The 14842-nt window shown below is 39.1% G+C and overlaps 1 protein-coding gene across 1 annotated transcript in view; it reads left to right on the top strand.

Moving 5' to 3' along the window:
• Positions 1 to 14842, top strand: part of SEMA3E (semaphorin 3E) — a 147889-nt gene that overhangs the window by 128758 nt on the left and 4289 nt on the right. Inside the window, exons 12-17 of the mRNA XM_063327313.1 lie at positions 407 to 498; positions 1687 to 1728; positions 4867 to 5033; positions 10964 to 11031; positions 12578 to 12717; positions 14657 to 14841. Of these exons, the coding sequence (XP_063183383.1) occupies positions 407 to 498; positions 1687 to 1728; positions 4867 to 5033; positions 10964 to 11031; positions 12578 to 12717; positions 14657 to 14841 (694 nt within the window). The remainder of the gene's footprint in view (positions 1 to 406; positions 499 to 1686; positions 1729 to 4866; positions 5034 to 10963; positions 11032 to 12577; positions 12718 to 14656; position 14842) is intronic.

Genomic DNA, 14842 nt, shown 5'->3' with positions numbered 1-14842 from the left:
CACTCTCTTGCCTTGATGGAGTCAGCTCCTGCATACTCTCATTTCTTTTTCTGAGATTTGGTCACTCTCTTTGATTCTTCTGCAGCCCACAAAGAGATTATGACCCAGAGTTTGAAAAATACAAATCAATTAATCATATAGCTCAGGGGTTGACTCTTATTTGCAGTTGACTCTCATTTGCCAGGGAAAAATTGTCATACGTGTTTATTTTCTAAGAGTAAGAATCCTCATCAATAAAAGCAATATGCAACTGCCTGTATATATTGATGAATTTCTATCCATTATCAATTTGAAGAAGTCATTCAATGTATTTGAAGGCCATATAAATGTTTCCACCAATTATAACCTTTTGTTTTGGTTTTTTGTTTTGTTGTTGCTTCTTTTTTTTTTTTAAATTTATTCCCAGATAATGGAATTGTGCTGAAAGTCATCACAATTTACAATCAAGAGACAGAATCAATGGAAGAAGTGATTCTTGAAGAGCTGCAAGTATTCAAGGTGAACGTGCTGAATATAAAGCATATATACAATTGTCTCAAATTTTCTGTAGAATCAAAATGTCAAAAAATCTGAAGACAGGCAAATATACAATAGTTGTATGTAAGAAATTTTCTAATAATCTTGTTATTTTATGACAGGAAATCTTCGTTTTCAACTCAAGTTTTTCTGAGGTTGTTATAGCCCAAGTACAGTGTACGACAGCAAACCAGGACTACTGTCTTTCTGTTTACATGCTTAGAGGTTCTAGTGTGACTTTCAATTAAGAACTTACTGCATTTTATTTCAATTTTCCTTCATATACAATTAATTATTTAAAGGATTATAAATGCATGCACAAAAATGTGCTTACTACAACCTTGGAAGCTTAAATGAGGTCCAGATGGAAGAAGTCCAATCCTCAGAGAGAGTCAATCAATTAATCTGTCTTTACAGTGGAAAAACCTGAGTCCTAGTGAGGCAAAACTCCATTCTGTTTAAGAATAACCCATGACTAAAACTCAGTACTTGGTATGTGGCAAAGCTAATACTATTAAATTCTCTCAGTGAGTATTCACATCACACCATGTTAGCCACATCAAGTAGGAGGGTACCCTACTTGCAACCATACGGAAAATCCAGGGAAAGTCCAAATGTAGATACTTAAATCTGGCACCTGCATTTAGTATTGACTTGTTGCCTGGGGGGAGAATCACAGAAATAGCCTCCTTGATAAAGCTGGTTTTCAATAGACCTATTAGGGGGTATGTCTTGCCATTGCTCCAGGAAATCTGAGCAGAGGGCAGAGAGGAAAATGGTAAGAGGAAGAATTCCTGCTATTTTTATCTTATCTTCAATGAATGTTTTCTTATAAAGAACACTCCACTTATCACTCTCAAGTAGGACAAAAGGGATTCAGTTGTGGCAAGAGCTAATGTCGTGTTTGACAGGGAAATTGTAGTGTTCCTGTGGCTCCGATAATCCTGAATTAAGTGTTGGCTGGTTGTTTTTAAATAAACTCTTTTAAAACAATACTTCTGAAACATACAATTTCTTCATATCTTTCTGTTGCATCAGAACTTAGAGAAAGTCAAAGTTTTTAACAAAGCTGAATATAGTAAGTAAATATCAACACTATTTTACCTAATTTATTGTCATAGCAAAAATGTATTCTTTTTTCTAAGCAAGGAAATTTTTCATATTTTCTAGGTGCCAGTTCCTATTATTTCTATGGAAATATCTTCAAAAAGGGTAAGTGTTTGACAATTTTGAAATGTGAAGATTACATCTCAACTGTAACGAAGCTGTAAACTGTATAGAGATAGATACATAGATAGACCGATGGATGTGCATCATCTATAACGTGGTCTTATACATGTAATCCTTTTGTGCTCTATTCCTTTATGAAGCATTTATGTATTTCAATTCTAATGTTAAATCTCCTTAGTTCACACTATCATTCATATCAAAGTAAGCCAAACCCAATTTGTTTCATGAGTTACCAGCATAGTAACCACAGTAGGGATTAGCTTCTTTGATATGACAACTCACAGAAAAGTTCCTCGCTGTTAAATACAGACAGACTTCAGCCCCATGGGGATATCAGTGCAAAATGCCTTGCTGGCTCTCACCCTATTCAGTTGCCCATGAAAGGCAGGGCTGTTTGGATCTGACTCAATTTTGAGTTTCTGCTAATATAAGCACCCAATTTATTACTCTTGTAGGTAGATTCTCTTCTGTACCATATCATAGACATCAGTACCATATCACCATATCATCTCAGGATGGGGTCATTATAAACATCCCAGGACAGTTATATCTTAATAGATCTTAGACATCCAATGCAATACGGGTTCACATAAACATAATGAAGCACAAGTAACAAAGAATGAAAAATGCTCTAAAAGAAGACATGAGTGTGTCCCAAATATTTTAGTCTTGGTGTCCAGTCAAGTTGTATTTTTTCTGCAGGTAACGTAGAAAGACAGACAACTCTGATGGTGATTCAGAGGATCTTAGGTGTAAGAATTCTGAATTACTTCCTGGATCAATTTTTTTTTTTTTTCCACAGAGTGTGAAAGCAGCTCTGGGTTATCTAACACTGCACCTAAGTGAGTGCAGTCTAAGTGAGTCTTTGGAGAAAGTCTTCAGTGTAATTTCACATATTTGCCTTACCTTTAGCTCTCAGTGAAATGTCATGGTAAAAGGGTTATGTCGAAAGGGTAAAAAGGAGATATTGTATAAAAAGCGAAGTAGTCTTCCTCCATTACATCCAGCTCCCAGGAGATCCACTAACTCTACTAATTCAAGAAGTATCTGGAAAATCTGGACAGTATTGTAAAAAAGCTTCCAGAGAACCACAGTCATTGAAGAACAAACCTTCTTGTGAGAAGTAAAAGTAGCTTAAGTTTTTCAAGGTCTCAGAGAAAAGAGTTAGAGAAAACAGGACAGCCAGATATAAAATTTTACCCAACAAAGTGACTACCTAGTGTATGTGTATAGTGATTCTTGAATGTTGATGGCAAAGCAATATCAAGGTTAAGTAACCAAGTTCAGCTTGTTGAATGTAGATAAACTTAATCTTGAAATAGGATACAGTTTTCTGGTACTGAGGACAATTAAATGTTGGAATACATATAAGGAGCAGGGTTGGCACCAAGTAATTTTGTCTTTACAATGAGATCTGTAAGCAGAAGTATAACTTTGTTGAGTTTATGTGAAAAAGTTATGTGGCTTCTCTGCTCAAATGTTTTGGCTGGTCTCTTTTGACCTTAGAGTTTGTGAGCCTGTGGAGACCTCCTTGCTAGCTTTGTCTCAATATCCTCATAACACTAACCAGTCTTCACTAAGTCAGTGGTACAATAAAATATCCTGTTGCGGGGCTGAGCTAGTTATCTGCAAAGGCTGGGAAGGAATGTTCTTCTTTGATGTTTGGTTGGCTAGATATCAGATGCTTTTTGCCCTCCTGTGATGAACCAAGACTTAAAGTAGTCTTTACCCCTGCTAAAAGATGAAAGAGAAAAATCTCATCTTGTATGTCTCATTGAAAGTGGTGTTCGTTCATGTCTTCTGGGACAGTCACATGGCAGCCTTTGCAGACAAGAAAGAATTTCCCTCAAACAAGGATCCTAGGTTTCTTCTTCATTCCAGTTAGCAGATTGAGTTCCTGCTACTATCATCTGGTTTATCTCAGCTGAGAAAGCCTTCAAGCATTGCTGTTACCAGCCTCTCCTAGTCTTTTCTTCTGGCATTTCTAAGAGTAAAATTTTTGTGACCTAAACAGGAGGTGTAATTAGGAACAAAAAAGAACTATCTCGATTAAATTTCATATTTTGCGACAGGCAAGCCAGACTAAATGAGCTGCCTGTATTTTCCAGCTTTAAGAATTTTAATATACCAGATTTTGAAAGTGGGCCTAAAAGTGGGAGTTATGGACTAAATTTGGCCATTAGGATAAGCAGAGTTTATGTGTTCATTAGGAATCCTTTTTCTGACTGGTAAAACCATGGAAGTGAGCCATGCATGAGCAGTTCCTACTGCAGTGCACACTGCATATTTCCGTGTTCACTCCATTTACATTCACCAGCAACCCTGTAAATTCAAGATATTATCTTCTGAATGTATTATATCAGCAACTCATGAGTCAGATTGATTGTCTTTCACTTGATTTGAAAAGGACATTTATGTGAACTCAGAAGATTCAAACAGCCTTAACACTAATGCTGAAAAAAACCTAAACTCTAAAAATAAACATGAAAGAGTAGATTGTGACCAGTTAATTTGTAAGGAAAGACTGCACAGCACCAGGAAAAAAAAAATCTCTCTTGTGCACTGAGGGATTATACGAATCATAGTACTACTGTTCATGTGTATATGTGACCGTATTGTAAGTACGCACATCAAGAGTTAAATTTGCTTGATGACTCCCATTTTAACATTGAGGTTGCTTAAAACTTTTGCAAATTTGAACTTCTTTGTTTAGAGTCTTTCATGTCAAGTTGTTTTTTGGTTGGTTTTTTTTTGGCAGATCTGTTAGGTGACAGAGAAATGTGAAGAGGGAGGCATTGTAAAGTATCTTGAGGAAGAAAAAGAAACTTAAACCCCTGCCTATTCAAACAAAAAGCTTACAAAGCTGAAACTTCAGAAGTGAGGAAATGCCAAAATAAACTTGCTCATTTTACCTTCTTTATGCTCCTCTGTCCTCATGCAGGAGAGTTTAGTCTGTAATCAGATGTTTTATTATAGAGTAACTCTGCCTCCCTCAGGGCACAGGCTGGATGCACAACTGGAAAGGAACGATAAAGCTAACATTTTTTAATAACTCCATTGGTAACAGAAGTTTTAGTGGAAGTTCCAGGAATTTAATCATATGTGGTGTGTTTTTTATAGCAACAGCTCTACGTTGGATCTGAGTCAGTCATAGCGCAAGTGAAGTTCCACCAGTGTGACATGTACGGCACCGCCTGTGCTGACTGCTGCCTCGCTCGAGATCCGTACTGCGCTTGGGATGGGATCTCCTGCTCCCGATACTATCCCACAGGAATGCAGGCAAAGAGGTGAGAACTGTTGCTCTCCGTGATATCCTTTTTGCAAAGTACCTATGCGAAGAGTTCCTACCGCAACACAAAGCACTTCATACTTCCCCCTCATAAAAATAACTGAGCAGTGAGAAGATGTATTAGCTGCTAACTTATTAGCGCAACCTCAGGGGACTGCAAATGAGCCAAATTAACAGGCTGGCATAAAACAATGCGGTACCAGGAATATTTTTATGAATGAAGCAAAGTCACTTAGCAATTATTCGCAGTAAGTTTCAAACAAACCTCAATTTCCTTATACATCTTTTGGTGTGCAAAGGAAAGATTCTTTACAACATGAGACCTATTTTGGTAGAATTATACAGTAAATATATCACACTGCAATAACGTATGCAACAGAATTTCCAAAAAAAAAGCAAAGAAGACTAGACCAGACTATCTGCAAAAGCTAAGGTTAGGCTTCAGCTTTCTCCAGTGAGTTTATAAAGAAAAGCTACTCTATAGAGGCTAGTTCAAAGCACAAACATAATTCAGGTGCTTTAATTCTTCCCCTGGGGAGACTTCTCCTCTCTGTCACCACTCACTTATTCATGGCTCTTGGCCTTCACTCTTTTGTGCAGTAATTTCCCATATACCTGTCATATTCCCTTCCCTCTCAAACCCAGGTTATCCAATTCAGCTACACATAGAATGTGCATATTTTAATCCAGACCTTTTCACAAGACTTTAAATCAGCTTTGCCACTAGAGAGAGTGATTTCTAGCATTAGCAGCAAAACTTTGATTATGTGTAATTTAAATCCTTTCTGTAGCTTTTTTACAATTACTGTTTCTGCAAATATATGCATATATATATTAGACCTACATGGACTGCAAGGATTAGAATAAATTGAATAACTTCTGGAAACAGTTTTGAAAAACAGTGGAGATGGTTCAGTCAAAACCAAGTCATAGTATCTCAGAAGAATTATTATTTCTTAAGGGAAAAAACCAGGAATGTGGGGGTTTCTATTTATTTTTTTTTTCATCCTGCACACCTTATCTTTCCATGAACCCGGATGCACTCAAAGAAATGCACTGCTGACCATAGCCAGGCACAACAGACATTTCTGTGGATTTGTCTAAAAGATAATAAACACAGTCATGTTACGTTGGGTAACACGACTTTTTGAGTAAGGCACATTAAGAAGTAAAAATGAGAAATACAGCCAATGACTCAGTATAATTAAGAATCTCTTGGACTTATTACACTAAGGCATAGGTTAAACCAAGTAGGAAAAATCATGATCATATAGTCTTCTCATGCCTTTTGCAAGCAGACCTAAGGGAGGAAGTAGGCTCTGGTTGTCTGGTCATTGTGGGAAGATTCTGGCTAAAATTTTCAGGCCCCACATTAAGAAAGATGAGCAGCTATATAGTGGGCCAGGGAGATGAATTTCCTACAGTATAAGTAGAAATTGGATTATCGTAATTATAAAGCGTTTGGGTTACTCATCTAGTGATGTAAAAGTCATTTGGGGAAGGGGTCATTTGGAGGGCTTAAAAATTTTCCTACCAACCTACTGGGATTGTATTAGCTTTTATGTTGTTCTGCAGGCTACTTATTGTCTAAGAAAAGATAAGAGAAACTCACTCGGTCCTGAACTCTGTTGTACATTTTTAGCATATTTCTCACCTAAGACAATTTCCAGAGCAGCAGCCCTTAAGTCCCCTGATACACGCATTGATCCAGGGCTGAGTGATACGGGCAGCACCCCAGGCACCTTCCTGTGCCTTACCTCCCCAACATTCAGCAGGTCAGTCTCTAAAAGAAGAAAATACTGCTGTTATCACCCTCCTTCTCTTAAGATAAGCGCTGCAGCAGTGGAGAAGGGATTTGCACTCAATTGAATGTTCTTGAAGTCTGCAAAACTTGTTTTACATATAAGAGTTTGAGGAACAGCCAGCAAGAGCTAATAATGTTGAGAGGGATGGATGGCAGTTGCTTTGTTCACTTTAGCTCACAGTTGACGCTCAGAGCATTTAAAGTTATGAGCTTACGCTAGCTGTGTGATACATGGAGAGGCAAGGAAAGCTACTCAGGACACATGTAAGGAAGTTGTTTTAAGTTCCCTCCTGCTGGGTACCAGGTGGAGAACACTGCTGGAAAATGCAGATCTCAGTAGACAACATGGAGTTTTCTGATACCAAACGACCCTGAGCGGGCAATAACTCTGCCATGGCCATCCTGGGCTACCGATAAAATTAATGCTATGTCCCAGAGCGTGCACATCTTGATTTGGCTTTATCTCAGTGCTCCAGATTTCTTCTTAAGCTGTACTGAGTAGTACAAGCAATGTGAGTACAAGGGGGGTTGCAGAGCACTCATTCCCCCTGTTCCTGGCAGCCCTCGCTTCATCAGGAGTTGTGGAGCTGTGCCTTACAATACAGCACACTTGAGTTGGCTTTAATACCACCTCTATGTGTTCAAACGTGACCCTCATACAGCCCCTTTAGGTGGGCTTTTGGCTTGTAAGAGCAGCCCTGCTAGTGCAGCAACAGCACTGCTAAGCGCTCCCTTTTTAATTCCAGTCCTATCGGTGAAGAGTTGAACTGAAGCAGGGATGCACAGTGTGTCCTCCCCACTTTGATTCAAATGCTCTCTGCTTTAGATCCTAATGCCTCCAAGGTATGACAAGTGTTTAGAGAAACATGAAATAGAAAAACCGTAAGCTGAGGTATGTACAGGCTACAGAGAGAACTGCAGCATAACTACCAAACACCCTCTGCTTGACAGCTGGTACTAATTTGTTGAATTATGAAAGCTTATATTACAATTCCTTGTAAATGCATAGCCTGGATAATTAATAGATATAGGATTTAATTAAGGACAAATGAAAACTGAGCTCAAAATCCCATACCTTGATGCTGGCAGAGGAGCACACTACGATGTCGTGGTAGTTACAGGTGTACGGTCCCTGCATACTGCAAATACTTCAGATGCCAGAAACAAATTATATTGCACTCAACTTCCATGAAGTGTGCTTGAGAAAGCAGAAAGGTCCGGGGCTTAAAGAAATGCTTTAGTTCACTATTACCTCTGCAATCTGATTTTTATCTAAACAAGCACTAAATTCTACAAGTGAGATTCTTTGCCGTGCCAGCTCACCGTCCAGGCTGAAAAAGGGCTGAAGTAATTTAAAGATGTCTTTCAGCTTGGGTAGGTCTGTTAACATGTGATTCCTTAGCTAACTTTAAGAAGCTGACAGTCTCGCTCCTGCGTCCTCTCCCTCTCTGGCCTCTTTCTCCATCACCCACTCCCCCAGCAAACACACAAACACATGCTTCATCTCTCATGGTTAGCAAGGCAGCTCCGATCAGATGTGTGTTTTCCCAAATCTATGTTGTTTTTTTTTTCCCGCAAAGCCTCCTGCCCTTCCTTGCTGCCTGCCTGCGCTGGGGAGCCCAGGCTGGACGTGGGTGGTGGAGCCGCAGAGACGGCAGCCTCCCGCCAGGGGGCGCCACGGCGCAGGGGGCGGGGTTCAGGGGCTGCCCCCGCCTGGCAGCTCAGTGGCCGTGCTAACCCAAACGTCGCTCAGGTGTAACATATGGTTGGGCAAACCCAAACTCAGTCTATGATTTACTTCTGCAAACCGCAACGATGCCTTCTCTCCCTGAGACTTTTCGGCTATGCCTCATCTGTCCCTGGGAAATAATAAAGAAACATGAGGATGATGGTGGTGATGATGATGACAACGACTATTGCTTTCTTGCAAATCATTTTTATTAAGTTCCTGAAAGCACAGAGTTGCAAACTGAAATCTAAATTCATGAAGCTGTAGATTGCAAAAGACACTTCCATCTATTCAGCACGTTTGCTAGTGCCTGAAAATTGTTGCTTATAGTAGTTTATCTCAGGAATTGTCTGGCACTCTATTCTTCATGGAATTCTGAATGAAAAGATTACTAAGAAAAAAATAACAAATACCAGGCTTATGTCAGTACTTGTGAAATAAGTTTATCTCCCAGCACCTCCCTCTCCTTCAACACCTCTCCCCATTTTTTCCTTCTCTTCAGAAAAAGTAGCAAGCAAAGGTAAATGTATCTTCTCCAGTCTTCACGCTCACAACAGCAAAACTCCACCAAAAAAACATTTGTTTTTCTTGAGTGGTTCTAACAACTGCAGAAATATTCTGTCTTACAGGACTAGGATGTTTTTAGCTCTACAATGATCTTCAGGAACTGTACAGTAAATAGTACATGCCTGCTAACTGTCCTGTTCCTGCTAGATAGGGCTGCTGGGCCTGACAGCAGTGGTGTTTTCTTCTTTGGTTTTTCAAGGCTAATGTCTACACTATTTATGTGTATTTGTGCGAGAGAATGTCTCTTGTTTGCATATACAGATATGCAAAGCTGGTGGCAGCATTATTCAGCACTGACACTGCAGAGTTATCAGTAAGCAGGGCTGCAGCATCTATACATTACAATGAGAACTCCCAGGGCGTGATAAATCCCTGTTGCTATCTCAGAATCTCAGCCTCCATTTAATAACATGCATGTATTTTTAGTGCTTCTGCCTAAAAGGCCGACGTAGTCCTCACTGAATTTGCAGATTCCCCTGAGACAATGGCAAAATGTTGGCTCTGCTATTCTGAATACCAGTAAAACTTAGAGCTGTCCTGTTGGTCCGCCAGCACACCTGGATCAGAATTCCCTACGGGTGACAGAACTCAGAAAACAATCACTGTCTACTTCCAGTTTAGAAATGCAATGAGTAACATCCACGGGCAAGACCTTTAACTAGTATAAATCTACAGAGTTTCAATAAATTAAATTTGTGCCAAATAAAATTCTGCCTTTTGTGTTCACATAGCACTGGAGAAAAGCATTGTTTAAGCAGTAAATGCAAAGAATAACAAAACTGCTTGGCTTTGTGTGTTTCTATCATGTGTGATTTATACTGCACACATACCTGCTGTGTAAGGTTTGCCGCATTGCATATTTCTGTTAGTCTGTTATGTATGACATTGGTAATACTGTGTAGAATGGCTCTTTATGCAAATGTAGGAAAGGTATCCTTAGTACAACTAAATCTCAGGTTGTTGGAAAAACTACATCTGGCAAGATATGGCATTCCAAAAGGCTTTTTTGTTTCCCTAGTAAGCAATCTTAATTTTATTTATCAGGACTCTCAGAGCAAAAAGTTGCCATATAAAAGCACGATTCTTCTGGGAATGCACCGTACAATTATGGTTTTCATTATTTTTCTGTAAATGTATATACAAACCCCAGAGCCCAAAATTCACAACAATTTTTCTGTCAAAAGTAATTGTGTTATTTCCAGGTCTCAGCCTAGGGCTCCCAGGTTCTGACCACAGCTCTGCCACTAGCTCAATTTCTAGGCATGGGCAAGTCACGAATATGTCTGTTTCCCTATTGAGAAAAATGAGTTTTACAACTATCTGCTACACTGATGTAATAAAATAAAGTATTTGCTCTGTGCTTGAGATTCCCAAGTGAAAAAAAAAAAAATAACATGAGAGTGAAGGATAAAAGAACTACCATTCACCTACATGGCTAACTGTTCTAAATTTAAAAAGAAAAAATTCCTTGGCTTCCAGAGAGAGAAAACCCAGGCTACAGGTCCCTTTGACTCTTCCTTACACTGAATGTTGCCCAGTTGGTTCAGAGAATCTCATTTTAGTATCTATGTGTAGTTATGTATGAACTGGACATATAGTTGTGCTTTTTCCCCAGACAAGTATGTTTCTTTTTTTCAGACATGTGATTTCCAACAGGTTGAGTAGAAAGAAAATATCCATACATAAATGGGTACTTCTCACAACAGTACTAAATTTTTAGGAATCAGGATTTAGCTCCTTATGGTTTTAATGAATGACACATCATAAACCCAACAATCTGTAAGCTAAACATGTTCATCTCAAACAGTTCCATTTTTTTCCCCTCCAGACGTTTCCGCAGACAAGACGTTCGACACGGAAATGCAGCGCAGCAGTGTTTTGGCCAGCAGTTCATTGGTAATCTACTCACACGTTTACAAATTGCTAGCAAATGCCTGGAGCAGACAGCACAGACTTTGCCAAGAGTATGAGCCAGACCATGATCTCACCTGAGTTTTTTTACTGGCTTACTCCTTATAATAAGGAATTATGGTAAATTATAAGAGTCATGGGGATGAGTCCATGTTATCCAGGTCTAAGAATGACACTCCTTCCGCACTGTTCATGGAGTTCTGCAGCCCTGTCATTCAAACTAGGGATGTGGCTAATGCATCTCAAGGGCTTCCAACGGAAACGCAAGTGGAGAGATGGAGCAGGGATAAGAAACAACAGGGCTGCATCCTGAAATGTGTATGAAATGCTGCCAGGACACTCAGCCAGAGCTGAGGGAGCTCCATAGCACAGACATGGGCAATGACATGTCAGAACACAAATGTGTATTTATGATCATTATCGAGATTTGTCCCAAAAAAAGATAGATTACTGTGTCTAATGCTGTTGTCCAAACCTTGGAAAGTGATGATTTCAAAGACTGGTCTTGGGAAAAGCAAAACAAACAGAAAGCAGTTGCCTGGGCATCCTCAATATTTTGCAGGATAACACCCAATGCATTTAAAAAGAAAAAAATCAAATATAAAAAGTTCTTTCAGATAGATAGTCACAGAAAATATATTTTAGATATTAAATATCAGATAGATATTTTACCAGAGAAAGGTTCATTAAAATTGGACACCATTGGAGGATATAGTAGATTTTGAAAAAGTATATTCCAATATGAAATATTAATCATACAGTAAGTTTGAAATGCAACAGAGAAATCACAATGTTATAAAATCCTGTATTTTTTAGGGTATAAAACTGATTGGTCTCAAGAATATTTCTCACTGCTGTGGAATAAAATTATTTCATTAATGAGGCAATTGGTCTCCTCCAGTATAACATCTAGTTTATCTTCCTCCAGATGTTTTGTTGGATGGAAAAGCAGAATCGAGATTTGATTTATGTCATTCACCTTGCTTTTATTAGCACCCTTGGACCAAAACTATACATTCATTTTGTACATGGATATGTATAATATTGGTTAGGGTATTTATAGTTTTTAAGAGTTTCATTCTGCAAAAGGCTATGTGCTCTCATTTTTATACCTAAAAATATTTAATTATTTATTATATTTAAGCATGTATTGAATCCTTCTCTTTCACTGAATGAAAATGAAATAGATTAACTGTTCATAAGAACCAGGCACAAACAATTAGCAGAGTGAAAGCCTGAGATCTGTTTCTCTGTGTACAATCTAAACTGAATCATGGCATAATTTGGTCTATTTATCTTATGGCCAGATCCTGTGAGAATCTGAGATGATGGGAAAATTCACTTAGCAGGTCAGATGTCCCCTAGACACTACTTTTCAGTCACTATCTGTTTGGATCTGGATTAAACATCATTCTTAAAAGTAAATGTACTCTGAATATGGAGCGTAACTGTCCTGGTTAGAGGTCCAAACCACAACGGTAACAAGAAATGGCAGAAACACATACTCTTAAAACATTTATTTTCCTTCCAGGTGAAGTCCTGGAGAAGACTGAGGAGCGACTTGTTTATGGAATAGAGTACAACAGCACACTTCTGGAGTGCACCCCTCGGACCTTACAAGCAAAAGTAATCTGGTTTGTCCAACGAGCGCATGAAGCTAAGAAGGAAGAGGTAAATATTCTTATAGCCTAACCTTTTAACTAAAAGAGCCCGTGCTTAGGAATATTACATCTTCACTGAAAGGCCTGTCCTCAGTTGCTGAAATGTACATGGGTGTAAGGGAAAATCATATTGTTCATCTGCTCTCTTGAACTAATAGACCTGAGAATTTCATCTGGGGTTTGCATTCAGCATCTTGAATACAGATGTTAGAAATGTAGCAAAACTTGATTTAAGATCTCAAACCAAAAGAGAATCCAACACTTCTCTTGGTATGTTATTGCAGAGGTGAAATGTGTACATATTACTCCCAATCTTAGTCTAGTTTAACATCTATTCATTCTTGCTGTCTCACACATTACATGACAGAACCATCTCAAAATGGGTGTTGGTGGATTGTCTGCCTCTTTTACAAAAATTTCCTTATTATGAAACAGACTCTAACCTTCCAGTGTGTCTTTATACTACTAGGGTGAATTTGTTTTAATGTTTCCTCCTGCAAGTTATTCCATTTTTCATTAATAACTATATAGTCATTAAAAAAAGATAATTTCAAGCAGAGAGAAGCAGAATAATAGTCACAGAATCACAGAATAGTTTGCGTTGGAAGGGACCTTCAAATATCATTTAGTCCAACCCCCCTGCCATGGGCAGGGACATCTTTCACTAGAACTGGTTACTCAAAGCACCGTCCAAGCTAACCTTGAACACTTCCAATGATGGGACAGCCACAACTTCTCTGGAAAACCTGTTCCAGTGTCTTACCACTCTCAGACTAAAATATTTCTTCCTTATGTCCAATCTATTTCAGTTTAAAATCATTATCCCGTGTCTTATCACTACAGGCCCTGGTAAAAAGTCTCTCCATCTTTCTTATAGCCCCCCTTTATATATTGAAACACTGCTATATGGTACCCCCAGAGCCTTCACTTCTCCAGGCTGAACAATTACAACTCTCTCAGCCTTTCTTCACAGGAGAGATGTTCCAGCCTTCTGACCATTTTCATGGCCCTCCTCTGCAGTCACTCCAACAGGTCCATGTTTTTCTCATGTTGGAGGCCCCAGAGCTGGACATAGTATTCCAGGTGGGGTCACACAAGAGCAGAGTAGAGGGGCAGAGTCACCTCCCTTGACCTGCTGGCCACACTTCTTATGATGCAGTCGAGGATATGGTTGGCTTTCTGGGCTGCGAGCACACATTGCTGGCTCATGTCCAATTTCCCATCCACCAATATACCCAGATCCTTCTCTGGTAGGCTGCTTTCAATCCATTCATCCCCCAGTACTTCTCTTCTGCTTTATATTCAGCATCTTATAGTTAAATAGAAAGATGGAGATTTCCTTCTCCTGGGCACTTCTGCTGGCTGGATTAGACAGCTCGGTGCTTCCTGCTTGCTAGCATCTGCGAATGCATCACAGTTAATAACTTAGCTCTCAGGAGCTGTGGGGGCAACTCAAACACCACACTCAGAACTGAGGCTTTAAGATTGCAATGCTCCTGCAATTAGAAATAAAAATATCTATGAGTGCCGCCTCAAAAACATTTGTCAATGTATAAGAGCATTCACAGGGACAGTTATTGGAGGTCATCTGGCAAATGCCCATTTGTTTTCTATCCAGTAGCTTATTTGCACGTTTCAACCTGATTTCCCTCTGAGGTTTAGCCACAAGTGACTAACCCATGCTGGGAAAACAGGAAACTATCTGCTGCGCTATCTGTTCTATCATGTTTGCCAGGTTCTCTAGATCGCTTTCCTTTCACAGATCTACTTCTTTACTTCAAGTAAATATTTTCTTTACTTAGAAAATGTGAATTAAAGGATCATGGATCCCTAATTGTCCTCTCGAAATGTAACATTACATTGATGAAAGTACATTTCAGAAATAACTGCACTGATTCAATGTAATACTAAAGGCCTGTGCTCTATAACTGCATCAATTTGTTTTTTAGGTGAAGACAGATGATCGAATAATCAAAATGGACCTTGGCCTCTTATTCCTGAAGCTGCATCGGCTGGATGCAGGGACCTATTTTTGTCAGACAGTGGAACACAGCATTGTTCACACTGTCAGAAAAATCACCCTGGAAATAGTTGAGGAAGAGCGTGTAGATGAAATGTTCAATAAAGACTATGAG

This window comes from Chroicocephalus ridibundus, chromosome 1 (genome assembly GCF_963924245.1).
Source record: "Chroicocephalus ridibundus chromosome 1, bChrRid1.1, whole genome shotgun sequence".
Lineage (NCBI taxonomy): Eukaryota > Metazoa > Chordata > Aves > Charadriiformes > Laridae > Chroicocephalus > Chroicocephalus ridibundus.
Note: the sequence above shows the minus strand (reverse complement) of the source record. Positions and strands in the feature narration are given on the sequence as shown.